The sequence below is a fragment of the Otolemur garnettii genome, unplaced genomic scaffold, assembly GCF_000181295.1.
Source record: "Otolemur garnettii isolate 467f Iridium unplaced genomic scaffold, OtoGar3 scaffold00188, whole genome shotgun sequence".
Classification (NCBI taxonomy): domain Eukaryota; kingdom Metazoa; phylum Chordata; class Mammalia; order Primates; family Galagidae; genus Otolemur; species Otolemur garnettii.
Window position 1 is genome coordinate 2,547,117 of NW_003852583.1, and position 27,914 is coordinate 2,575,030.

At 43.4% G+C, this 27,914-nt stretch overlaps 2 protein-coding genes across 3 annotated transcripts in view; one reads left to right on the plus strand and one right to left on the minus strand.

Annotated features, from left to right (window-relative positions):
- Positions 1-20,355, minus strand: part of NSUN2 (NOP2/Sun RNA methyltransferase family member 2) — a 26,709-nt gene extending 6,354 nt beyond the window's left edge. Inside the window, exons 1-13 of the mRNA XM_012812088.2 lie at positions 20,310-20,355; positions 19,599-19,811; positions 19,322-19,479; positions 18,691-18,795; positions 14,144-14,249; positions 11,694-11,765; positions 10,852-10,936; positions 9,320-9,512; positions 6,987-7,061; positions 5,423-5,553; positions 4,094-4,167; positions 3,360-3,490; positions 1,038-1,134 (exon numbers count right to left, since the gene is read on the minus strand). Of these exons, the coding sequence (XP_012667542.1) occupies positions 1,038-1,134; positions 3,360-3,490; positions 4,094-4,167; positions 5,423-5,553; positions 6,987-7,061; positions 9,320-9,512; positions 10,852-10,936; positions 11,694-11,765; positions 14,144-14,249; positions 18,691-18,795; positions 19,322-19,479; positions 19,599-19,694 (1,323 nt within the window). The 5' untranslated portion in view covers positions 19,695-19,811; positions 20,310-20,355. The remainder of the gene's footprint in view (positions 1-1,037; positions 1,135-3,359; positions 3,491-4,093; positions 4,168-5,422; positions 5,554-6,986; positions 7,062-9,319; positions 9,513-10,851; positions 10,937-11,693; positions 11,766-14,143; positions 14,250-18,690; positions 18,796-19,321; positions 19,480-19,598; positions 19,812-20,309) is intronic.
- The window catches only part of SRD5A1 (steroid 5 alpha-reductase 1), a 37,248-nt gene continuing 29,484 nt past the window's right edge, over positions 20,151-27,914 (plus strand). For both annotated transcript variants that reach the window (XM_023507553.1, XM_003800894.3), the window contains exon 1: positions 20,151-20,545. In XM_023507553.1, coding sequence (XP_023363321.1) covers positions 20,268-20,545 — 278 coding nt within the window. In that variant the 5' untranslated portion in view covers positions 20,151-20,267. The remainder of the gene's footprint in view (positions 20,546-27,914) is intronic.

The following is a 27,914-nucleotide window of genomic DNA, read 5'->3' on the forward strand; positions in this document are numbered from 1 at the left end:
AGCCTCAAACTCCAGGGCTCAAGCCTCCTGAGTACTTAGAGTACAGGTGCCCACCACAGTAGGCCTTGAGATGAGGTCTTGCTCTTACTCAGGCTGGTCTTGAACTCCTGAGCTCAAGCAATCTTCCCACCTCGTCTTCCCAGAGTGCTAGGATTACAAGTGTGATACACTGTGTCCGGCTTACTTATGTGGTTTGAATTCTACTTCTAAAGTGCTGCTCTAAGGGTCTACTGCTCTACTCCTGAAAAGGGAATTTAGGATTCATCAGAGTTAAGACACCTCGTGAAACTCCCGGCCTCAGAGTGAAACACTTTCTAACTCACAGAAAGCCCCAGTGACATGCCCCAGAAGTGTGAAGTCTCTCCCTTCCCAGTCGGAGCTGTGCGTTCAGATGCTGATCTGGACCAGCCGTGCCCCAGAAAACAGCTGGAGCTCGTGAGGATTGCTTCCTTTTGTTTTTCCAAAAGCTAAGTGTTATTTGTCCTATTTTCAAGCATGGATCTTAAAGAATAAACATTTTCAGAGTTACATAGAATCATGGAAGGCCCCTTAGGACTAATATATTCATGCCCTCCAGTGTGAAGGTGAGGACAGTTCATACTCAACAGCTCTGTGCCAAGGGTGCACTTCTCGGCCTGCCTCAAAAAGGAACTGGCAGGCAGATTTACATTCACTGCAACAGGTCGGGTCACACATTTTTAGCCAGGCCCGGACAAAGTCTTTATCACTCCTCATAGCCAAGGTGAAGCCAGCCCTGCCTGCAGCCAGCAGGGGCTCTGCCAGTGGCCAAACCAAGCACCCACTGGAAGCTGGACCCAGAAGCTGGGGGCTTGTTGGAGCCACAGAGCATCCCCCAGACACTATCTTTCCACCTAACTATACCCTAGGAAATGTTCACTTTGGGGGAAAACCTTGCAATTAAAATGAATTCCCTACTTGTTCAGGCTCTCCACTTGTCCCACTAAACTCCTAGGTTTTAGGTTTTGTCTTAGAAGAACAAATGAAATATTATTTTGAGAAAAAGAAACAAAACTCACCTTTGGCTGACGTTTATTCCATGGCATTGATGATTTTTTCACTAATACTGCCACAAAGAACCCTCCGGTATTCTGATGATGCGGTAATATTCTAAGGCTAAAAGAAAAATGTATTCACACTTTTTAACTGATCCAAAAATGTATTCTTTTAGTATTAAAACATATACTACAAAAATGATAAAAACACAAAATGATGTCTTACTGCAAATACTCAGGCAACCCTCACTGCATAATCTTTAAAAAGTTCAAGCTATGGCTCAGCGCCTGTGGCTCAAGAGGCTAAGGCACCAGCCATATACACCTGAGCTGGTGGGTTCGAATCCAGCCTGGGCCCGCCAAACAACAATGAGGGCTGCAACCAAAAAATAGCCAGACGTTGTGGTGGGTGCCTGTAGTCCCAGCTACTTGGGAGGCGGAGGCAATAGAATCACTTGAGCCCAGGAGTGGGAGGTTGCTGTGAGCTGTGATGCCACATCACTCTACCCAGGGCAACAGCTTGAGATTCTGTCTTAAAAAAAAAAAAAAAAAGTTCAAGCTATACAAGATTGTATCAACCAAAACAGTATGGTAGTGGCATAAAAACAGAAACACAGACCTGTGGATCAGAATAGAGAACCTAGAGTTGAAAACACCCTTGTATTTCCATCTGATCATTGACAAAGCAGACAAACACACTGAGGACAAGAACCCCTAGTCAATAAATGGTGCTGGGAAAACTAACAGCTACATGCGAAGACCAAAAACAGGATCTACACTTCTCACCACTCAGAAAAATTAATTCATGATGAATACAAGACTTAAACCTAAGGCATGAACTGTAAGAATTCTAGAAGAAAATGTTGGAAAATGCGTATCGATATCAGCCTGGGCAAAGTGTGCATGAAGAGGACCTCAAAAGCAACCAGAGCAACAACAAAAATAAACAATGGGACCCGATCAAATTAAAGAGCTTCTACACAGCTAAGAACACAATAGCCTAAACAGACAACTTACAGAAACGGGAGAAAATACCTGCCTGCTACACAGCCAATAAAGGGCTGGTAACCAGAATCTACAAGAACTCAAGCAAATCAGCAAGAGAAAAACCCAAACAAAAAGTAGGCAAATGACATGAACAGAAATTATTCAAAAGAAGGCAAATATTCAACAATCACATTAAAAAATACTCAGCATCTCTAATCATCAGAGAAGTGCAAATCAAAACCATAGCGAGAAGGGCTTTTATCAAAAAGGCCCCCCCCACCCAAAAACAGAAGGCTCGGTGCCTGTGGCTCCAGCCACATACACCTAAGGTGGCGGGTTCGAATCCAGCCCGGCCCGCCAAACAACAATAATGGCCGCAACCAAAAAATAGCCGGGCGTTGTGGCGGGCGCCTGTGGTCCCAGCTACTTGGGAGGCTGAGACAGGAGACTCGCTTGAGCCCAGGAGTTGGAGGCTGCTGTGAGCAGTGAAGCCATGGCACTCTACCCAGGGGGAAAGCTTGAGGCTCTGTCTCAAAAAAGTCCCAAAACAACAAGTGCTGGTGTGGCCACAGAGACAGGAACACGAACATGAGTGCTGGTGGGACGGCAGGCTAGTGGACCTCGGTGAGAGCGGCGTGAAAATGTTTCAAAGAACTAAAGTAGACCTACCACGTGACCCAACAATCCCACTGCTAGGTATTTACCCAAAAGGAAAAAAAAATATTTAATCAAAAAGACACTTTCACGCAACTGTTTACAGCAGCACAATTCACAACTGCAAAGATATGGAAATGACCCACAGAGCCCTAGTGGGCCATCATAAAAAGATACCGGCAATCCAGTATCTCTTTTTAACAACCTGGGTGGAACTGGAGACCATTCTTCTAAGTATCATAAGAATGGAAAAGTAAACACCACAGGTAACAGCACTAAACTGGAACTAGGTGGTCAACACCTATTTGCACATGTGGATGTAAAACTCAGCGGGAATCAAGTGGGGAGGGGGGCTGGCTCAATTAAGACCGAACTGTTACCATGCACATTCTGCGTGAAGGGAACTCTTCTAACTTTAACTTAAATGTACAAAAGCAAATTATGTAACTAAAACGTGTGTGTCCCTGTAATATTTGGGGAAAAAAAAGTTCACAAAGTATCCCAAGTATTACCATTCAGGTTCTAGCCAATTTCCCTATTGACAAACACCTACTCCAGGGACTAACAGTCACTGCCAATGTGCCTGCTGGGCAGCTCACACTTAGGAGGTCACTGGCCTGCTGCCCCTCACTCATTCTGAGCCCAGCAGCTCCCCAGGGACCTGGGCCCTCCTCATCCCCCGCCCTGGAGAGCTCGCACACTGACCATCGCTCCAGGTGCATGGCCTGCAACTTGGCCGGCTCCTTGGGTGGGAACATGGTGGGCCGAATCTGGGTATGTCTGCTGTGAGGGACGTCATCCCAATCTGTAAACCACTGTCCATCTTTTGTCATCACCTGCAAAATGAGAAGGCACATTTCTAGGTTATCAGCACTACGTAATAATAAGAAAAATCACAGAGTAATAGTGTAAATGCTCTCAGACATAACAATGGTGATTCTCATTCTCTCCAAAGACAGGAAGGCTATTTGCCAAGATAAAAACAAAACCAATCTTTACAAAAAATCTCCCAAATTACATAAAATCTGTTAAAAAAACAAAGATGAAATACTTTCATTACAAAAAACAGGACAACCATTATAAGAGAACATTTTCCAGGTATTTTTGTTTGTTTGTTTAAAGCCTTAAACCTGTTTCTGCCCTAAACTGTAAAGTGAATTGTTTCTGACTGGAAGCAAAGCTTGAGTGCCAGCCTGTCACAGAAGCAGAGCTACCTTACGGGGCTAAGAGTCTCAAAGCTGATTTCCACAGGTGAAATAAAGGCAAGAAAGCTTTTCCACATTTGTATAAGCATACCACTGTACTCTAAACTGCATAACCTGATGTAGAATACTAATGTAGTCAAGTAACCCAAACGTGCATGCTTTAAAAGTTTCATGACTCTAAACCTCTTCAGCTGAACGTGCTCCTTTGAACTGAAGTGTGTTAAGAAAGATTACCTTCCACTGTGTGATTCCAGGCATCCATTTCAGCCCTGGTAATTCAGAAGACACATCGGCAAGCTCTAAAGCACCTAGACAGCCAAAGAAAAAGGTAATTAAGGTATATTATGCCCAGTGAAAGCAAGCAGACACAAAAGATTCCCTATTGTATAATTCCACTTATAGGAATGTCTAGGAAGAGAAAATCCAAGGATATAAAGTGGAATACTGGCTGCCTGAGGCTGGGGTGGGAACAGGGAGTGCTGTTCTCATGGGCATGAGGATCTTACGGGATGATGGAAATGGCCTAAAATTGGACTCTGGTAAGGGGTATCGAACTCAGTAACTGAACTGTACACTTAAAATGAATGATGTTACAATATATAAATTACAGCTCAATAAAGCTGTTAAGCTGAAAAGGTGTTGCAGCGTTGCACCGGCCATGCGTCTCACTCTGCTCAGAAGGTGACCTGGCATGTAGCCTGCAGCCAGGAGTCAGAGCGGCCGGCCATTTCCTTGTTCAAGAGACTCACCAGTTAGATCAGCAGTTCTCAATCTGCGGGTCATGACCCCTTTGTAACAATGAAAATACATCCTGCATATCAGATATTTACATCGCGATTCATAACAGTAGCAAAATTGCAGTTATAAAGTAGCAACGAAAATAATTTTATGGTTGGGGGTCACCACAACATGAGGAACTGTATTAAAGGGTCGCAGCAGGAGGAGGCATTAGGAAAGTTGAGAACCACTGAGTCAGATGAACATAAAATGATCCAGTGATACAGAAAATAGTACAGGAAGAGTCCTCCAAAAACTAAAAATAAATTACCATATGACCCAGCAATTCCACTTTTAGGGATATATTCTCAAAGATATGTGTACACTGTGTTCAGAGCAGCCTTATTCAGAACAGCCGGAAGATGGAAGAAACCCAGCTGTCCATTGAAAGATTAATGGATAAACAAAAATGCAATGTATTCATACAATGGTATATTTATTCAGCCTTATAAAAGAATAAAATTCTGACACATGCTAACTTGAATGAACTTTAAGCACACAGCACTTGTGGGGGGATCGGTCATAGGAGTTACTGTTCACAGGCTCAGAGTTTTAGTTTTACAAAATGAAGAGTTACAGAGATGAGTCTTGAGATGGTTGCACAGCAATGTGGACATACCTAACATCACCAATCTGTAGACTTAACATAATTCAGATGGTGAGCTTTATACGATCTATCATACGCGCAAATGCCCAGGGAAAGCCCTACAGGAATATGTACCTTTAGCAAAAACCATTTTTGAAAAGCATAAACTTCTTAACAGTCATGTCCAGGGTGCTCACTACCTTCGCTTTTCTCCAGCAGGGACGCTATGACAGCTTCATCCTCGATGGGGTTCAGGGAGCACGTGGAGTACACCATCCTCCCGCCTCCCGCCAGCTGCTCAGCACCTCGAGTTGCAATACGGAGCTGTAAGCTAAGGGTCAGCGTTAGGTCACAGGAAGACTGAACTAATTCACAGAGCGCACGCACTACACATACCAGAAGTACCTATTATTAATTATACCACTTACGTATTTCAAGTTTTTATAACACAGTAAAAAATCTTTTTAAGGTTTTAAGTGAAGTTAGAGTAAATTTACATGAAGTGTTCATTTACACAATTGCTTTTACTGTTCAGTTAACCTTTCCCAACGACAACAAAAAAAGCAGAAAGTTAGTTAACAACTAAGTTCAACATACTAGATGAATTTCATTATTTAAAAATCTCCACACTTGGGGTGGCACCTGTGGCTCAAAGGAGTAGGGCACCAGCCCCATATGCCAGAGGTAGTGGGTTCAAACCTGGCCCTGGCCAAACACTGGGAAAAATAAAAATCTCCACACTTAAACAAATATGTGACTTTTCTTTCTTCTGGGGGGGAGGGTTGCAACAGAGTCTCACTGTGTCACTCTCAGTAAAGCGCCGTGGCCATCATCCCAGCTCACAGCAACCTCCCTCTCCTGCCTCAGCCTCCCAAGTAGCTGGGACTACAGGCGCCCGCTACGACACCCAGCTATTGTTAGAGACAGGGTCTCGCTCTGGCTCAGGCAATCCACCCGCCTCGGCCTCCCAGAGTGCTAGGATTATAGGCGTGAACCATCACGCTCGGCCCAAATACGTGGCTTTTCTATGAAAAATTTGTAGTCCTTCTCTTACACTGATCCTAACTTTTGCCTCTGTTTCATAAAAACAGCAGACAGCATTTTACAGAGAAGCAAACCCCCTACGGGGCTGTCTGTGGGAGATACCGATCAGTACGCTTCATCATGCACAGTCCTGCTTATAAGAAACATGTAACTCTTCATGCCAAATGAAAAGAACACAAAGCTCCACAGACAGCACAAACTTACCTGAAACAAGAATTTTAAAAGTCCCTATATACAGAAAAACACTACGATATACCAATATTAACAGAAATAACTACTTTATGAGAATTTTTTTTAAGAATTTTCCAAATTTTCTTACAAAGTTTTTGCCATCATAAAAAAGGCCCCCCCACAAAATATTTCTAAGAAAAGATCAAAATGTTAACCAAAATAGTAACACAAAGGGACAAAAATGGTGAGGAAAAAGATTAATAAGACATTAAAAGGTAAATGATTATTTCATGAAAAAACACAATTGAAATGTTCCTAGGGTTTTATAAAAGGTATTTCTAATAAATACGTATATGAAATACATACAATTTGTAGTTACTCCTCTGCAGAGGTTTTAAAAACAACTTGTTATTCAAGCAAACTCCTGAAGGTGACCATTTGCCATCATGGTAAAGATCTGGATGCGCAATTACACAAGCTGACAATGTAACTGTCCCGCTCCGTCTCTGCCCTGTGTTCACTGTGCTGCACTTACAAAGTCTTACTCACCCATGCAGCTGTAGACTATTTAAGGTGCTCCACTTCTTCCAAACATCAATGTTTTTTCTCATAGTACCATCTCCACTAGAAAGATATTCAAGAAGTTAAAATTCTGTACAAGTAGACAATTAAATGTTAATAGATGTATAATATTCAAGTGAAATTATAAATACATATTCAAGCTATTATTATAAATACTATTTAGAAAAGTCTAAATTCTCAGACTACAATCAACTTTGTACTTTAGAACAATCTAACACGTTATACTTTTTAAATGTATTTCAATTTTCAATCAAAAAGAAAGTAGCAGATTTGAACAGGAAGCTTCATTCAACTCCTAAAGAGATACTAACCTACTCCCATTTGGGAAAAATACTAATTTTCACACCTAGTGCACAGAGGCTGAATACTGCCATTTAAAATCTTGGTTAATCAACACTGACATTTTAATAAGATTTATATGAGTAATGATACATTTATACTCATAGAATTTTCCACAGCAAATTTAATTAAGCTAATTTAATTTCTTCTTAAAGTTTTCCTACAGTCAAACCTTTCTGCCTTTCTACTTTTATTTCATGCAAGTTATTTTCATGTTTTAGGTAACGGAAACCATTTCTGTGTACATTGTATAATAAACTGGATTTGTTAATCTTCTGGCTGGGGTTAATTTTATCTACTGTGTTTTCTTCCAGGGGTGGTATCTGACTTTCTCAGCTTTCTCTGTGAAGCTTAACTTTCTTTCGTGGTCTAGTCACACATGTGGAGGCACCAGGTACACTGGATGGAGATCTTCTCTGGGATGGAAGTCCTACTTGTAAATGATGTCTCTGGCTATTTGCCAGTGGCAGATATGGTGGGAAACTCCACCACAATTCCAGAAATGTCCTTACCTTGCAATCAAGAGCCCACAAGACCATTTCATTCTCTGCATAAGTTATCTGATTAAAAGAGGGGTGCGTCCTCAAGGAAAACTAGAATACTGCAACCTACAGCCTGAGCACAAGTGAGACTCTGTCTCTACCAAAAATAGAAAACTAGCCGGCTGTGGTCCCAGCTACTCAGAAGGCTGGGGCAAAAGGATCCCTTGAGCCCAAGGATTTGAGGTTCCACTCTAGCCCTGGGTGACAGACAGGAATCCTGTCTCTACCCCAATCCTCACCAAAAAAATTGCAACCTAGGGCCAAGGGAAGCTTAGTTCCATGGCTTATTCTAAATTTGACTTTAAAGAAGCATTTCTCATGTATTCTAACACAAAACCAAACTTAGTGCTGCAATTTTCAACCTGAGTTCTCTCCGGAGCAGTAAATTTGCCAGTTGTTTTTTTTTTTTTTTTTTTTTTTTTGAGACGGAGCCTCAAGCTATCCCCCTGGGTAGAGTGCCATGGCATCACGCTCACAGCAACCTCCAACTCCTGGGCTCAAGCGAGTCTCCTGCCTCAGCCTCCCAAGTAGCTGGGACTACAGGCGCCCGCCACAATGCCTGGCCATTTTTTGGTTGCAGCCATCATTGTTGTTTGGCAGGCCCGGGCTGGGGATTCGAAACAGCCACCTTAGGTGTATGTGGCTGGCGCCTTAGCCGCTTGAGCCACAGGCGCCGAGCCTGCCAGTTGTTTTAAAAAAAAGGAATTCTTCCATAACAAGCTATCATATTTAAACCGTGTTTATAGCTAACAAGTTTGTGGCAGTTTTTGAACTCTGGTCTCAATAAATTTACAATGTTCAAAAGGTATTAACATCTGAGATCACCATCCATATGCCGCCTCTGGAAACTAATCAAATGTCTTTAGTTAAGTTCTGTCTTTACTTTTCAGAAAAATTGTTACTGAGTTATACCATGGAATTCTTTTACACATGAACTCTAAAATTTCAAGAAAGACATGGGAATACAGGTAAAGTAAGTTTCCCAAAGGTCTGCACTCAAATTTCTTTGCCATAATGTGAAACTCAATGTGTTTGTTTATTATCCTATGACAAAAACTTTTAATAGAAGAACAAATAGAAATTCTTGGGACACACAAATTGTTCCAAACAACAATATTCTGAACACAACACAATTAGAGTTTATGATTCTATCTTCCACTCAGGTATTTTATCTTTTTTAAGACTCAAAAGCATCCAATTCTTTATCTCTTTGTTCTATATACAATGTCTATTAATCTGTTTATGACAAAAATTCTGTGGGTCTTGCAGTTGAGGCTTGTGATATTTTTCTCCCTCCCTGTGGCCACAAGACACATATGTACAACTGCATGTGTTTTTGTAGGCAGCTTCATTTTTGTCTGTTTGATTCGATTTCTTTAATGAATTTTGGGCTTTCTGGCTTCTTAAAAAGATAAATACCTGCAAGGAACATCACATAAAATTCGATCATAGAAGAGGACCTCTTTCCTTCCCCCCACGTCTACCAGCAGTCGGGGTATACTGGAGGCATCGTGGTTCACCACCATAATGCAGGGGCTGCTCAGCCTCTTGGCTTGATGAACGAGCAGGTAGCAGCGCTTGTTGTCCACATCATTAGCGATGACAAATCCCTCTGGGAACATAAAACCATACTGTCAGGTGAAACGCAGCGTCAGTGGAATCATTTCCTGAAATACAACCTCTAAGTTAGCAGGTAAGAAACAGCAATCCTCCAAAGTTAAGACACAAGGTGAAGATTTTCTGGAAATATGTTAGGGGTTCAAAAAAAAGGAACTAGGTATCTCTGCACAGATTTTATGGACACGAGAAATTTCAAAACCTCAAAATTCATCTGTTTGACAATTATTCATCTTGGGCCAATTATTGAGCCAAAAATGTCTACTATTATTACAAAGGAGAGCAAAAGAAAGGCATGGAAAACAAGAGAATCACCTGACAAGTGTTTTAAAATACTGAGCCTGAGCCTGGGTGTGGACCTCACTCTGGAGTCAGACTAAGAACTAACTACTGATGGGAAGTTCAGCAGGGGTTACTTTTACCCTGCTGGTTCCCCTCACAACCTGAGGCAAAAAGGCAAATGACCACAACGTTTATGATCAAAGTCACTCTGAAACAATAAAATGCAAAGCAGCAACAATATAGAGAAATTCCCTCCCGCTGGAATACCAAGAGTCTTTACCACCCATCCGGAGAAAATAATTAAAAACAGGGAAGAACAAAGAAGGCTTTCTAGCAAAGGCATTATCTTTGAGTAATATAAAAAAGGGCTTTAAAAACTACAGCTAACAAAATATGCGGCTAAAACAACCAGAGCAGGGGACTGAACAGAGGAAGTAGGATGACATCACAGGCGCCTTTCAAACGGGATGAAGAGTATCTGTATCTGTTTCTTAAAGCATCCTACAGGCCCACCATGAGGACCACCTGAGGACAGGAATTCAAGAATCCCTATAATGGAGTGTGACAGCAGAGTAACAGCTGCCATCTCCTGAGCACCTTTCCCCCTATATCCCTGCAGGCTAAGCACTGATGCCCCCACTCCTAATGTGATGTCTGATACCATCACATTCTTGCCTACTAAATGGTGGTGGGATTTGAATGCTTTTCATGTAGGCAGTTAAGAATCAAAAAAAAAAAAGAAAGTGGGGAAAGGGGGTGAGTGTTACTATTAAAAATTCAAAGTGTAAAAATTCTATCTTCTATAAGTAGGCTTGATAAAGAAACACTATTTGCTTTTAAGGAAAAGACAATTATAAAATAAAGGGCCCCTCCAAGGTACGAATGTATTGGTTTGGGAACTACTGATGATGGTGTGCAAAAATGTCTAGTTCTACTAGTGCTAGACAGAAAACCCACCGGCCTGTCATAGGAGACTTCAGGGCCCAAGTAGAAAGCCACATTAAGCCCTTTCCCTGTCTACAACCCACCAGAGCAGCATGCCCAACGCATACCTGGAAAAGGGACATTCATGTCGGCGTGCAGCATTTCAATCAGCTGCGTGGTCTTTGAGCCAGGTGCTGCACACATATCTAAGATCTATTAATAATAAAGCAAGTAATGTTTGATGCTTTAAAAAATCAAAGATTCTACATCTAATTTAAAACAATTTTTAAATTGAGTCACTCCAATCTTTAATTTCTATTCTAAGTCCTGAACACCTCTCTTTATAGACTAATTCTATTGCATAACACTTTACCTTTAGGGACTATATAATATATAATGCTCCCCCCACCCTGCAAATCACAGACTGGCACGAGAAACCAGTGAAAACAGTAAACTCAGAGATGAGTAAGTATTGCTGTGACGCAAAGCTCAGGGCAGAGCTACAGGGCTCAAACCTGTAGCCCCTTCTTGTATCTGAAACCTCAGACCAGTTACTACGCTTTCCTTTGCTTCCTTTTCCTCATGTAGGAAAATGGAGATACTGACAGTATCTTCCCTTAAAGGGCTGTGCAGATGATAAAATGAATTAACTCACATAAAGAGCACAGAACAATGCTTGAAATACAATAAGCTCTCCACAGATGTGCCATGTGACTGTCAACCTAATTTAGCCAATCAAGATCACAGAAAGGAATCTCTACACTAAACAGATTAAGAGGGAGAAAACAGTCATCTAAACCATAAAAATTAAGTAGGACAAAAATGCAAAAGAGAACCTAAAACATAAACCATCCTCTATCCAGAGTGAAAAGAGAAAAAAAAAAGATAAATTATATATTAAGAAAAAATAGTTTCAACTAAAACTGATAACAAGCTCCCTGCCCCCGAGTTTCAAGTTCAAGGTGGCTACCTTGTGATGAGGCTGGACGCTGAGCAGCAGTGGTGGGATCATGCTAACCGCTTCTTGACGACTGATATTTCCCTTGAGGAAAAAAAAAATTAGCAACAATAAAAAAATACAGAATTTCAGTATCAGCCATTATTTCAAATGCAACAGGAAAAGACTATATAATCTCACATGGAACAAAAGAATTCATACTACATTAGATGAGGGCAGATTTTTATACTAGGGGATGAATGAACATTGTTATCTAAAGGCTAATTAAGCAGAACCACTAATACCAAAACTTACCATCAGAGTATTAGAAATTCAGGGGTAATACCAACTGTTATAAAGAAAAGGGATTTCACGCCTACACAGTCCTAAGCCCCCACTGTAAGGGCACAGAAGCTGGGTGGGCAGCTCTTCAGACACGCTGCTGGGTCACTACGCAGTCCTAAGCCCCCACTGTAAGGGCACAGAAGCTGGGTGGGCAGCTCTTCAGACACGCTGCTCGGTAACGACTTCAGCAGCAGGCCACGTCTGCTTAGCACAGGACAGGAAGTTAGCAGGTAGTCTGCCCTCTTCACTAATATTCTAACATATGTTTCTTAGTCATATTGTGTCCAGAAACAGCCCACCTCCACTTTCTATTCCTTATAACTGCCTTTCAAAGACACAGAGACATTAACCACTGCTCCCATCTATCCTTCATCAGACCAGTTATCTAGAATTCCTCACCAAATCGACTGTCCCCTCTATCTTCTCTAGCGGGCCAAGGCATCTGTTAAAAGACCTTTATATTTGAGCAGCTGTCACTCACCTTGAACTCAGCAGCTAATGGTCTGACTCATACACTTACTCCTGAGGATTTTCAGCTCATGGGTTTCTGGCCAGCAGTGAGTCTAGTGACTAACTGAATCTTGGTTCACTCGCTAAGCACACTGGTAACAAGCTTTTTCATTATACATGTGCCTTCATTTCCATCCAAATTTTTTCCAAGCTTTTAATTAAAGCATTAAGTTAGATAGGGAAGTCAGGTCCTAGACATCCCAGAAATTAAACACTGGATTATAAACACTCTCTGAGAAAGTTTTATAGCCAGCTTTGAATAACCCAAAGGGTGTCACCATTAATTTTCAGAGTGCTCATCAAGCTGACTCCTGAACAAAAATCTAAACTGCTTTCCTACAACATCTGCTGTCCACACTAAACTCCCATAGCATCCACCTTTCCAAGGCCCCAAACCCCAGCGTTTCAAACCTATCCAACTGTGAATCACACTATTCCCCATACACCCTCTGCTCTGTGCAAAGAGCAAACCTGAATTGTTCTCTAACAGTCTCTCTATCCTTCCTTGACTTTCCATCTAGATAGGTTAAAAACTAAGCAAGACAATCTCTCCTTGTACTGGCCATAGGTACAGAGCAGTGTACGTGGCAACACTTGGTTCTTGCGACTATTCAGGGAGGAAAAGCTAGGCCAAGTGCACAGAAAGCCACAGTGGTAGGAAATAGCTGTACATCAGGAAGAGATTAGGGTCGAGATAGGAAAGGAGGTGAAGGGCTTCCAAGCTGGTTAAGCCTTAGGGAAGAAATACAAGAAGCAGAATATTTCTGTAACTTGAGAGTGGAAAAAAATGCATAATCCAGTGACACATAAAGGTTTACTTGCCTAGAAAGTAGATAATAATAGTAGGGAGGAGGAAATCTCTTATTTTAAACATGAAGGTAAGAACTCAAAAAAGCAAAAAAGAAACAAACAGCAAAGCTGACAATGTTCACACTTTATAAGCATTCATTTAAATACGCATTACATAAGCACATAGCTATTTTCTTGGGGATGGTCTGAAGCTATAGGCAGGAAGGTCAGCACCTGAACTACACTGAAGGAATGTGGGGTAGCAAAGAAACCAGATGGTAACAACAGACGTGGTCTAATGAAAGGTGTACTCAGATGTTTTGCTTTTTGGCAAAAGTAAAATACAAGAGCAACACATGACAAGAAAAAATAGAGATGATAAAAAATAAAATCAAAAGTCTCACTTTTAATAAAATAAATTAAATAGAAACAAACAAAAAATCCCACACCCCAGCAACGTGGCCTTAAGAACACATTATGTATGGGGTGGGCAACTGAGGCCATGAGAACGGACCAGCAGCTGCCCTGATCGATGATCCCTGGTCAGCAAAGTACAGTGCTCACCCCAATTCTACAGCCCCCCCAAATCCATGGCTAAGAGGAAACAATAGATCACACCAACAGCTATGACTGATTCCCTTAATAAACTTCCTGGTCAGAGGAGCCCGACAAGGCGGGAGACGCAGAGACCACAGACTGAAGGTGGTGCGCTCTCCCTGGTCTCGCCCCGGTCGTGTCCACCTACACCTCCAGTGGCAAGTCAGGTGAAGAGAGAACCACCACACAGCTGCGCCTGTAAAGCTTTAAGGAAACCAACAAATCCAAAGAAATCTACTTACAGATTCAGTTTCGCTAACTAGAAACTGATGAAACTTTTCCAACTGTGGAGATTTTCTTAAGATTTTTCGACTTAAATTTGTGTGCCAGGCAAGTTCTTCAGGATACCTGACCAATAAGAAAGTAAAACACGCATGGATTATATATACTAACGAGTGCTCTTGACAGCTTCTTGCTTGTACAGGTCATATACCAAATGGGACATTTGATTGCATTCCACTCCCTCATGCTCACAATCCCCTCACTCGTGCCATCCCTGGGGCAGAAGGATGAAGGCTGTGACCGCACCGTGGCCCACTCAGAAGCAGCAGAGCCACAGAGGCTAGAGGAACCACGTACGTGACATGTAGAATTATGATGATGAAATACTCAAGACAGATGAAAAAGCAGAGCCTCCTTGCTCTTCGCTGTGTTAACAATGGTACAGGGGTCGTCACAGAAGATGACAGATCACTTATATGGAAAGTGCAGACCACACAGAACCAGCACCGTGCAGTGGGCACTCGTCAGGGCACTCAACAAACACGTGACAGGAGTTTTACTTTTCACTTCTAAAAACAAACCAGTTCAATAATGTACTCAAACACTTTATATATACACAAACCCTTGGGGAAAAAAATCCCCAAACTACCATGAAAACTACTAATACACTGATTTGAGCTCCTAGATTAATTGTTACCTATATGAACCTAAGAATGAAGTATCTCCTGCCATTTCTGTGAATATATTTGAACTTTCGATAACTGACGATGCGGCTGATCGGCAAGGACGTATTTCTAAAGTGGCCCGCATCTGCCCACCTGCCTGCAAGTGCGTAAGTGAGACCACACTCCACTGCCCAACGGCAAGCTGCGCATAACACAAGGCCAGAAGTCAGCTGCAGCTTCCCCACTTCACACTGAGTCCGAGGAACACATAATAAGCTCAGTTTCACAATGCAAGGCCACAATGTTTCCATGCATCAAAGCTGGGAGAGATGAAAAATTAAAATCGCAATGTTTGGAAAACACAAACACATCTGACTGCTCTGAAACTGAGTGATCACTTGACAGAAATAAATTCAGGCTGTAAGTATTTAAGACACTACTCAAGAGATATAAGACAGCAGTCCCCACCTTTGTGGCACTAGGAACCAGTTTCATGGAAAACATTTTCCCTACAGATTTGAGGGGGGGAGGAAGGCAGAGTTCAGTCAGTGTTGCTTGTGGCCCAGTTTCTAACAGGTCACCGACCGGTAACAGTCCGTGGTCCAGGGAATTGGGAAATGCAGTTATTAACATAAATTTAAAAACATTTTCTACCAAATAATGAAGATTAAACTGGCCGAATCTCTTCCTGGCCACTCTCCAAATGTCCCAGTGCTTTGATTCTATATCCTATAACTGGTTCTCTCCTCAATGTTTAACTTGTTTTAAAAATATAAAGCCAGGATTGGTGCCCATAGCACAGTGGTTACGGCGCTGGCAACACACACCAAGGGTGGTGGGTTCAAATGCGGACCGGGCCTGCTAAACAACAATGACAACTGCAACAAAAAAATAGCCAAGGGTTGTAGCGGGCACCTGTAGTCCCAGCTACTTGTGAGGCTGAGGCAAGAGAATCGCTTAAAGCCCAAGAGTTTGAGGTTGCTGTGGGCTGTGAGGCCACATGAGGGTGACACAGTGAGACTCTGTCTCAAAAAATAAAAATAAAAAAAGCCAAAAGAAAATCCTATGAAAAATAATTTAGTTTTAAACACCCTGTTGGTCTCCCTAGAACCAAGCAGTAGGATGCGCTCCAATTTGGCTTTCACTCTAGTATTGAGCAAAGTCTCCCGTGCCCCTGCAAGCTCTATTTGTTGCAAAGAGCCAAATGCTTGCTCTTATACAATCTCTGGCAATCTTGAACTTTTGTGTGATCAATGATGGTATGATTGCACGTAAGATACCACCTTATCACATAGCCAAAACACTGTGCCTCACTGATTGAATTTCTAATAGTTAAAATGTAAATTTACTACATGATTAAAATTCTACCGCATTTATAATGTACTAACTTTCAAATAGTTAAATAAACAGACTAACTGTTAAAATGAATTAAAAGGTACGTTTCTTACACAGCTTTCAGAGCAGCTTCAGCTTTTCTATGCCAATAAATGTTCAGTAAAATCTTTGTAGATTTTAACCAGGAAAACAATCTTGAAGAACTGTATTTAATTTGTAGGTATTTAATTCAAATTTAGCTCATGAGTCTTTTAAGAAAAAATCCTATGTGGACTTTCCTGAGGACAAATTAAAAGCATCACTGTCACCTTTGCTTTCTAACAATTCCCAAAGGTTTATCAAAAAACTATAAATATATGCAAGATCTAAAACAAATCATCTTCAACCCAGACATGGAAAAGCACACAAAAAGGATGATGATAAAGTCTGCTCTGACCAACAGACTTGTCAAATCAAGTCTTTTGTAATAAAGGATGATTTCTATTGTTCTGATGGAAAATAAGAAAAAAAATGTCATCAGCCAAAGCCCCATCCTATACTGTAACATTCCCTCTAGAAAATGCAGTTCCAAACACACTTTCCTAAACTATGTTCTACTATATACCAACGGATTAGGAAGAATATTATATGATCCATTTCCGCATTTTGAACAGTACAGAAAACCACCAGAAATCTTGGAAACTTTACTTGCTTGCTGAGAGATCTATGAGTATCCCACAACCAAGAAGTGAATCTGAATGAATAAACATTTACAGACTAAAGCTGACAAGAAACTGTCGTTGGTAATGGTAAAAGCCAAGTAGTGCAGCCAGAGTGTGATTCACTTTCATCTTTCACTCAGACAACCTGCAGGGCCCATCTAGAGGTTTAGGAGGTACATTCTGTCAAGTGCCCAAATGTCAAGACTTACTAGCAAACCCCCTGCCCCCCGTTTCTCATAACTGGTTGGAACCTGCAGAACATGACCTCACTGAGAGCCTTAGAGAGGCCTCGGCCCTGCAGATGCTGAAATGCTCCCCTACTGGCTGAGACCAGAGCACAGAGACTTCCTCATCTCAAAAGTCCTTCTTACCCCATTGCTGCACACACACCAGGTTTCAGGAAAAATGTTTTCAGGTGATTGTATGAAGGAGCAAATATATGTGAAACTACAAAAACCCAGGGAACCTAACGATAACCACAAACCTCTTCTGACAATGCGAGATGGCCTCTACTCTAAGCACTGCACAAGAATCAGTCCATTCAACAAACTCTTCAATCTATCACCCAGTTGTATACAGGAGAAAAGCTTGATCCTATGAAGGTCACCTCATCTCAGCAAGGTTGTAACCCAAGGCTGAGCAGCATCTTCCTTTTCCACTAATCTCACTGCCACACACGATCAACAACCACCAAAAGCCACCCACTACCTGAATAATTTTCCTGAACCCTCTAAGCTTTTAAAATATAAATAAAATGTGTCATTACAAAAACCATCATTGAATTATTTAGCATAAACTTGCAGATTTATTCTTATATCTCAGAAACACATTATATGATGGCACATTTGGTTGTGATTTGGCTGAATACAATTTAGCCTTTGGCTAGTCAGCACTCATTTGAAACATGTGCGCTGTTTATGTCTGTGATATGGACACTGAAAATCCAAAAAGGCTGTAAGAGAAAAGTGACTAAATCTGTAACCCAGGATTAATGAAACCTCACCTTGTTTGTGATCACTCAAGGGTATCTAAAAAGGTAAGACAACAACTGCCACGCACTTCAATGGTCAAAATGTCGAGGGTGGACATAAAATGCTTAATTGACCTTTTTATTAAAATTATCTAAAATATTTCTACTCTAAAAAATGAATACCTCAAAGTTAGTAATTTGAAAGAGGAAACCATTAACAATTAGCTTTAACAACTTCTACAAATGCACAAATCAGCCCAGGGCCTGGTACCTCCAGGCACTTTACAAGACACTTTGATTACCAGCAGGAGGGTTCACCTTCACACAACTGAGACCTGAACTGGACCAGGGGGAACAGACAGCCCAGAAGACACCTCCAGGATAGGCAAAGAAGGGGCAGCCCTCAGAGCAGCAGTATACTTGGGCACTGAGGCAGTGGGCGAGGAATAGACAGCTGACTGTGGCAACCCTTCCTCAGATCGCCTGTCCTTTTCTTGAAGGCAGAGAAGCCACTGTGCAACAGTTATGATTTGAGAAAACAAAGGCTGTAATGTGGAGATGGCAGAAATGGTAATATCAAGGGAAGAAAGAGGCTGGATCTACTGGACAGACTTAACTGAACTTAGCGTCTCAGAGAGCTGAAGTCGTATGTGTAAACCTGCATGCCAACCTACACGGATAAAAGCACTGGGTACAAGGACATCAGGATGTCTGGAGATACGTCCAGGCGTTCGTATTTATAGCAAATGCAGTACTAAGGAATACATTCAAATGACAGGAATTAATATCCTAAAGAAATGCCCAATGTGTCCATCAGCATCTATTTGTGAAATTAAAAAAACAATTTTTTAAAGGAAGAAAAAAGAAAAACCCAGCATGAAGTGTGGTGTACCTACCAACTGAGTGGCTGTGGGACTTCCACTTTCTGACCGTCTACCTCCAAGTTCTCCAACTCCTTGAAATACTTGTTCTTTAAGCAATGGAGAATCTCTTTTGCATGGCTATTAAAAAATAAGAACATTTCAAACTGATCTATAAAGCTATTTTAATACCTTCTGTCTGTTCTAAGGCTGCAAGTGTTTTAAAACTAAATCCAGCTTTGGATGGAGAGAAGACATTCATTAGTCACTGACTTTTTACTTTGTATTCCTTCAAAATGCAAAGAACCTTCACTAATGCTGAAGAACAATAATGCATTTCTTCCCTGGGGAGGAGGACCAAGGGATTTCATGCAAATTGGATGCCATTCACCCTCTACAAATTTTCTTGAAGGATCCTCAGCTCACCAATCTCCAGAATCCAACCCTTCTCAGATCATATTTCCATTTCTTATGCGAACCTTCCACCTGCAATACTCCCCAGACCTAGCTCATCGGATCTGTGCTCACTCCGCAGTGCTCCCTGAGTCTACACTGCTGAAACGCAACGGTTCTCTGCCACTGTAAAACTTGGGAGAAAACCACCTCGCCTTCAACCTCCCGCATCCTAGTCTCAATTTCCGAGAAAATACAAGCACAACCCCCTTACCTTTTGTAACCGGTAATTCTCAGGGTGGCCGGGAGGGGCTCCCTGAGCGCGTCCATGAACTGGCCCCACTCGCCCTCGGGTACAATCTTGAGCTCCTGGTAGTAGTGCTCGAACAGCTTGTTCTCCTTGACGATCTCCGGGTACCCGCCTTCCCAGCCCTGACAAAGGAAAGGGATTTCTACCCCCAGGCCCGAAGGGTTGCCCCTCGCCGCCGCTCTGCAGGCCTCGGCCCGGGAGGCCCCCGCCGGGCGCCCGCCCGCCGCGCCCCGGCTCCTACCGCCTCGCCGCGCTTCCCGCCGCCCTCGGCGCCGTCCTCCGCGCCCTCGGACCGTTGCTGCTGCGGGAGCCGCCGGCCCCGCGCCCGCCGCCCCATGGCCCACACGGCCACGCCCGCCGCGCGCAGACACCGGCCCGCCACCGCCGGGCAGCTCGCAGGACTTCCGGCCCGAACAGGAGGCCCCACGTGTGCCGACCGGGTCCTCAAAGGGGCCTGTAAGGATCGTCCAGAAATAAGCCAGAAGCACCACAATCTCTCCTCCCAGACTGCGAGAGGAAACCGCAGACAGCCCCAAGAGGGACGAAGGCTCCAGCACCCTCTACCCCCGGGGAGGTCCCCGCGGCGCGGCCAGGCTCCCCACGCAGGCTCAGGCAGCTCCGCGGGCAGCCTGAGATCCGCGCGTGCGCAGAGCGGCGCGGCGCGGGGCGGGGCTCCGGTTTAGGTGTGTGTAGCAACTGAGAGGCGGGGCCTGCTGCGGGCCCCGCCCCCTATCTCCGCAGGTGCCAGGTCACCCCTCCTCTAGCCGAGCTCGCCGCTCCGGCAAGTCGGGAGGTGTCCCGGGCGAGGTCGCGCCGTCCTCACGTAGCCGCGCCTCCAGCTCCTCGCCGTAGCCCTATATGAGGGCCGCCGCGGCCGCCGGAGCATGGGACCTGCAGTGCATCCCCGGAGATGGGTCTGGCGGAGGAGCACCTGCTGGACAAGCTCGCCTACCTGGAGTGCTTAATGGGATTAGTGGCGCACGGACTGCTCCTGCTGCGGGGGTCGCCCTACGGCCGCCACGCGTCCAACTCTGGTCTCCGGTTGCCGGCGCGGGCCGCCTGGCTGATGCAGGAGCTGCCCTCGCTGGCCGTGCCGCTCTACGAGTGCGCCCGCGCGTCGCCCGAGCGCCTCCGCAGCTGGCCCAACTGCATCCTTCTGGCCATGTTTCTCATCCACTACCTACAACGGTACCGCGTTTCTCCCGCCGCCCCCTGGCCCGGCGTCCTCTGCCTCCCGCCCGCCTTCAGCACCCGGTGCCTTCTCCCAGTGGTCACCCCCCAGCACACACTGTGCCCTCTCTCCACCCGTGCACCTTCTCGCTGCCTACCCTGTCAGGCGTCCTCTCTCTGCGTGGGTCCCTTTCCCCTGCATCCCACGTGTTTTCTCCCCATATCCCCGGGCTCCGGGATTTAGTTGAGAAACAAGTGGGGATTAGTCTGGGAAAAGCAGGAGACTGTTTAAAAGGATTAGAAGGAAGCGATAGAAAAATTGTGAAACTTTGATTTAGAAACAATCAGCTATTGAGTTCAGAGTCCAGAGTATAAAGTTGGTAACAATTGCTTATGTCTCCCTTTGTGTCTTCGTGCCTTCCTGCTAACCCACGCAGGTCACTTTCAGAGTCTTTCACCTCCACGTTTTGCAAGGAGCCCCAGGACTTGCATAACAACGTTACAGACAACAACCTTAAACCTTAACAAATGAATGGACATGTATGGACCCAAGAACCCTGGGTACCCGTTTGTCCATCTTTTCCTATATCATGAGAAACTGGAAATCTGGTTTCATTAACTGTGGCTTACGCCAAAGGGCCCAGTAAACTGGTTCACTTTCTTACTGGTCGCTGTCATTAAGTATTTTTGAAAACAGGTGTTCTTAGATAATGGTAAATAACAAGGTGAAATGACGCAAAATTGCTGAGCAACTCAGAGATGGGGTTAAACTAGTGTAGATTGGTGGGATCCATCGGATTTATTAAGGATGACTTCGAAACCTTTTTGTTCTGTTTTAAAAAGGATGTCTCTGCAGCCGAAGAAGTTGAACCACCTTAAAACCCCCACTTCCTAGAAAGATAGGAGAATCCATTGCATGTTTATAAGCTGCTTTTCTTTCTCCTGCTGTCTTACATCTCAGTAAGGAGAAAGAACAGGTTTCACAGCTCCTGTGCCAGGAGCAAGAGTCTGGGACCTAATGTGGTTCTCAGGAAATAATGACCTGGACACTAGCACCTAACCCCTGTGGTCAGTGTTCCCATTCCGCTTTTATGTGGGCACTTTAAAGAGGGACAAAGTCAATATTCAACAAAGTCCAAGTGAATACCATGTACCCAAACCATTAAGCAAAATCATTATCAGACTGCTTGGTTTTTTATTTTTTTGCAAGATGATCCAACATTGCTATAACTTTCTTATCTGTATATACTTTTCCACCAATACTCCAAACGCTATGTCTGTTTTCCTAATGGCTAGAAGCAAGTTCTAGGGTGTTCGGTGCTCTTCCAACCCTATCACTCATAACCTCACACTGCTCTGTACCAAAGTTTTCCTACTTGTAAAATGGGTATCATGATGGTAACGCCCTGTGGGACCGGCATGTGTTTTAAGCACGGCTTGCATGGTGCTGGCATGTCTGAAAACTCAATGTCAGCCCCATTCTGCGTTGCTATCCTGTATATCCACATATGGACTCTGGGGGTCATTCATGTACCCCACCGCCAGCTCTCTGTGCCAATGAGATGTGGCAATGGAAAGAAAGGGAGCACTTCACAGAGTTTTGCCTGAAAACCTGAATTGAAGCTTTCAACACATCATGTACTCAGCTCTCTCAAGTGGGAGAGTGAATGCCACCTCCCAAAGGGCCAAAGGCGCCTCCTGAGTGACACCAGGAGTAGATCATTTCACATGCCTGAGGGCACTAAGACACAGGGGCTGCTGGGGTGAGACTGATTACCAGACTAGTGGTCTTAAAAACTGCTCCAAAAGGCTTTGCCAGGTCAGGTATAATTTTTAAAACTATTGAGCTTTTTATATTGACATGTTCCTGTGTACATAGCCTGTGTGGTTTGGGGACATTTAAGTTTTCGAAATAGAAAAGATAAACATTTCCATTCTACCCAAGCAACTAATTTATTAAACAGTCATTTGACCTAAGTTGGTGAGCACTTGGAAGAGAAGTGGAATGGAAACAGCTCTTAGCACGGGTGACAAACCATCCCAGCAGGTCCTGTGAATGGTACAGAGCCTTGTATTAGTGCAGGGCACTGCAGATGGTAGAGACCCAGCTGGAGAGGAGGCTGAGTCAATACAAACCTGAGTCTTGCAGGACTCAGAGCCTGGGGAGGCTTGTGCCTTGCAGAACTCGGCAGGTATCCACAGTGGCCCCTACTGCTTGCTGAGCTATGGGCTAGTGCAGGAATGAGGCAGGGCTCTCCCTGGAGAGTTTGAGAGCTTGGGAGCAGTGAGGACCAAGGCCAGGCCCAAGGGCTTTCCACAGGGAGGCCCATAGGCTGCAGCAGGGCTACGGCTGTTCCCGGAGCAAGGGACAGTTTAGGGGATGATGACGATGAGGGTGCAGTCTCTCAGGAGGAAGGAAAAGGAGAGGGTGTGTGTGTTTGCTTTTGGGGGAAAGGAGACCTGAGCATTTTTTTTTTTTTTGTATTTGTTCAGCATACATTCATCCAGGACTGCTGCAAGGGCCTGGCAGAGTATGGGCATGCAGAGATAAGATACTCTCTTGTGTGAGATGTTGCAATGTTCTGTGAGACTGCGTGGGATCTTTTAGCCAAAGAGCCCAAGGGGGAGAATGGGAGAGAGCAAGCCTTGGCACTGCTTGGTTCCCTCAAGGAGGGCAGAGGGCATCTTTGGGTCTATAGCAGGGACAAGAGTTGAACTAACTGCCTTCTTCCTACATTGAAGCCACTTTCTTTGGCCCCAGGGTGGGTGGGGTCTCACTCCATCCCTAGCCTTCCTGAGTGTGTGGAGTGTCTGGCTCGGTGCCTGCTACCTGAGGCAAGTGCATTCTCCAGCCTCTTACCAAGCCTCCCACCTTCTCATCCAAGGGCTCTCCTAAGCCTGTGCTTTACTCTGCCCTACAAACTTTGCTGGTCTAACCATCTGTGGTCACAGTGATGCTCCCTCCTCTGCCTGCCCTGTGTTCTTCTGTTCCCTGACCCTCTGTCCTGAGCTGGCACCCTGACCCAGGTCCTAGTCTCCGATTCTGGTTCTCTCTGGGCTTCCTCACCCTTCCCGCCTGCCTTCCCTACCCTCACTTTTAAATCCTGCTTTGCTAGACACAGCAGCAGTCTCCTGTTGTCACTAGCATCAGCTCAGTACTGTGTGTGTCACAGACGTTCCACGGGGCTTTCCAGGCTACTGTCTGCCCTCATTCCTGGCTGTCTCTCTAGACAGGCAGGCTTATCCAGTATTACCTGACTGCTTTTGCTCTCATCTCTTCCCCTCCCCTCACAGCAGTGAATTTACTAGTTGGGATTACTTCATCATCACTCATCCATTTAGCAGACAGTTATAAAGGATCAGCGTGTCCAGCACTGCTTGCCCTGGGAGTCCTCAGCAGCAGCATTATGACAGGTTGCCCAGTGGTCCAGAGTGATGCCTGTCAGGCCTCCTCTTCCTAACACCTGCCCCAGGTTTATGCTGAGCCGGTGCAATTTTTCTTTTGTCATTACCCGTGATTACCATCCATCAGAGAACCTAAGCCCCTTCTGAGTCATTGTTCCTCTTACATAATTCTACCAGTGGTCTCTTGGGGGAGGCCCAGCCCCATTTTTAGATGGGCCATGGTGTCATGTTAAAACACACTGGGGAACTGAGAGGGTGAAAGATGTTAAAAGAAAAAATTAGCTGCATTAAAATTTTAAGGAGTTTACTTGAACAGACAGAGATTCATGAATCAGTGCCAAACCACAAGAGGTTTTGGTTCCATCAAGGGAGCACATAGGAAAGCTTATTAATATAAGGTGTCTGCACAAGCAGGACAAAGAAATATTTGGTTAGGGTAGCAAGTCCCCAGGTAGAATTTAGTTGGCGGTTTCTGATTGGTAATATCTCCAGTTGGAGGTTAGTTGGTAGTTTCTTATTGGTGAAGTCTCCACTTGGAGGTTAATTGGTGGTTTATTATTGGTAATGTTTCCAGTTGGAGGTTAGTTTGTGGTTTCTTACTGATAAAGTCTGCAGTTGGAGGTTAGTTGGCAATTTCTGATTGGTTAAGCTTAAGTTTCCTTTTACTCTTTACACTGAGTTGGGTTTTGGTTTGCTTATGTAGGACCTGAAGCACAGTCTCAGCCTAATGATTATCTGATATCTTTTTAAGGAGGGCGCACTGGATCCTTGGCTCTTGCTTTGTGGATTTGAATAATCTAAGAGAAGAAAAAGTATGCAAAAGTGTAGAGTGATGGCAAGTGAAATAGTCAAGGTGAACGGAACGTTGCCTTGAAGGAGCAAAGTGCTTAACACTCGAACTGCCATGGGAGTTGTATTTAACTTATACGAGTTTCTTTACCTATCTTGATCTAATAAAACACCGTGACCTCAAGGAAAAATTTTTTGTTTCCTAGTGTCTCAGTCAATGTGTTAAGTGTGCAGCTTTGTTGCCATCTGTGATTTAGTCATCACTGCAGAAGAGTCTTTTACAGAAAGATACAGGCACGAGGGATGGATGCAAATCTAGGGAGTGCTACAGATTTCAGTAGTCTCAAATTACTGAGAAAAAGTAATAAAGTCAATTTTAAACCAGTCTCTGGGCTGGTCATGGTGATTTACATCTGTAATCCTAGCACTTTGGGAGACCACGGCAAGAGGATCACTTGAGTCCAGAAGTTCAAGACCAGGCTGAGAAGCATAGCAAGACCTTATCTCTACAAAAAATAAAAACTTAGCCAGACATGATTGCACATACCTGCAGTCCCAGATACTCGGAGGCTGAGGCAGGAAGATTGCTTGAGCCTCAGGAATTTGAGGTTGCAGTGAGCTATGATGATACCACTGCTCTCCAGCCAGTACTAGAGTGAAATATTAAAAAAAAAAAAAACTTCTCAGTTTTAACCATTTAACAGTAATTAAATCTTCTACAGCCTAAATTACGCCTAAATTACCATGTTAGATATTTTACTGTTCTCTAACTTAGGGGTGCATAGATTGTCCAGAGAGATGATGTGCAATTGCTTTTATTTTTCAAGTTAAATCATTTGCTGAATGAATGCCTTATTTGTCATGGAAGGAAAATGGAGGCATTATTATTCCAGTTTGTTGGTAAGGTATTTCAAGGGATAATTTGTTTAGTTTACTATGTAAATTAAATAGGCATGGAACTTGCTTCCAAGAGTGTAAAACTCAAAAATATTTACTTTAAATGTTTAAAGAGTACTCATTCTGAGTGGTTGCTTGCATTTTGAGTCTCTAGAACAGTGGTTCTCAACCTTCCTAATGCCATGGCCCTTTAATACAGTTCCTGTGGGTCACGACCCACAGACTGAGAACTGCTACTCTAGAATAAATACTTCCTCCCCTTTTGAGCAGATCACATCCAGCAGATGAACATAGCCAGTTAATTTGCCAGTTAGTGGTGGTTAATACTGGATAAGCAGTTATCCTAGTGGTTTGGAATCAAGTACTGCACAGGTGCCTGAGCAGCTCAGAGCTCTCTGTTCCTGCTGTGGGCCACCCCACAGCCTCCAGGGAGAGTGAGAGTGGACATGTAGGCTAGCTCTGGCGGTTTTGTTCATTTTGGTAATCCATTGTTCTTCCTACATGTTTATAGGATACTTTGTTTTTCCTTAGATGGATGATCTGTGTTTGACTGTTAATTTTGTCTAATCATCTCTGAGCCTTTCCAATCAACAATACCGGTCATCAGCCTAGGAAATGTAATTTCACCATCTCACTCATCCAGTCTGTTCTGAATAGTGTTAGCTGCTGGGACTTAAGAAATCTGTCAATGTGGTGTGCAAAGGAACTTCAAGTTGAAATACGAACCTTTTTAGAAAATTTGGAAAATATAGAGGAACTCAGGGAAGAAAATAAAAATTGCCTGTAATTCCATTACTTAGAGATAATACTGATAATATTTTGGTGTATCTTTTTCCCCATCTCCTTCGTTGTTCTTAATAAAGTTTTGATAAATTCTCTAAGCAGTAGAGATACATACAACACAATATCTTATAAGCTACTTTTGGCTCTTAGCATAATAGCATAAGTATTTTTCTGACTTAATACAGACAATAAAAGTGACTATTCAGTGTGCCACGGACCAGGCCTTCCTCCTCTTAAGTGGGTCCTCCTGCTGTGGTGGATGGAGCACCGGGGAAGGCGGCACTGACGCCCTGCCACTGCCTCACACGTGGTGTCTCCCCAGCCGCATCACCATGTTTCCCTGAGCCACCGTGTTATCATCTGCAAAATAGGGATGATAGGAACAGTTTTGAAATGTTAAAAAAAAAGACATTTAGTGTAAGATTAAGGATTGTGAGAAATACTTATATCAGGAACTCTATCAGAAGCACTTTTATGTTCCATCTAAGCTCTAAGCTCAGCCAGAAGAAGACAGCAAATTGTCTCAGCTGTTGAGGTTCCGAAGAAACTCTGGCTTCTTATACTCTGGGTTCAGTCCCATCACCAAAGATGTCCCACATTCCTGGTTACTTTACAGACACCAAGGTTTGCTGGTTCCATGGGTAATAAAAGTAACTTGACAAAATGCATCTAGTTTCTTTACAGGGAGTAGAAAGAAAATAAAATAGGAAAATTGTAACAAGACCAAACAGAATATCAAGTTCAGTTATATGCTTTACCTGATGAGTTGGAAAATAAAATTCCTGTGTGGCTTGCTGGGACTTGACTGTATTGTGTCCCTCAGGTTATTGTCAGGAAGAAATGGGTTTATAACATGTTACCTGATACTTTTTAGATTTTTGTTTTAATTTTAATTTTATTCAAATTAATATGAGAGTATAATACTTAGGTTACATTATTCTCACTTCCAGGGTAAAGTTCAATTTGTAGAAGAGCCCCTCACCCAGGGGGTGTGTTATACACCCTCACATTGTGCACATTAGGGGAGATCCCCCCTCCCGCCCTGCCTCCTGCCATATGTCTCCTCCCCACACTTCCCTCTACCCCCGAACTGAACTATAGTAGTGTTTTATTGTTCTTATGGACATGTAATATTTATATATTGATTTCATATTAGTATGGAGTACATTAGATACTTATTTTTCCATTCTTGAGATACTTTACTAAGAAGAATGTATTTCAGCTCCATCCAGGAAAATGTAAAAGATGTAAAGTGTCCATCTTTTTTCATGCCTGAATAATATTCCATGGTATACATATACCACAGTTTGTTGATCCATTCATGGAGTGATAGGCACTTAGGTTGCTTCCATGACGTGGCAATTATGAATTAACCAGAATAAATATTCTAATGGAAATGTCTTTGTGGTAAAATGTTTTTTGTTCTTCTGGGTTGAGATACCTAGTAATGAGATTGCAGAGTCAAAGGGAAGGTCTACTTTTAGATCTTGGAGGATTCTCCATACTTCTCTCC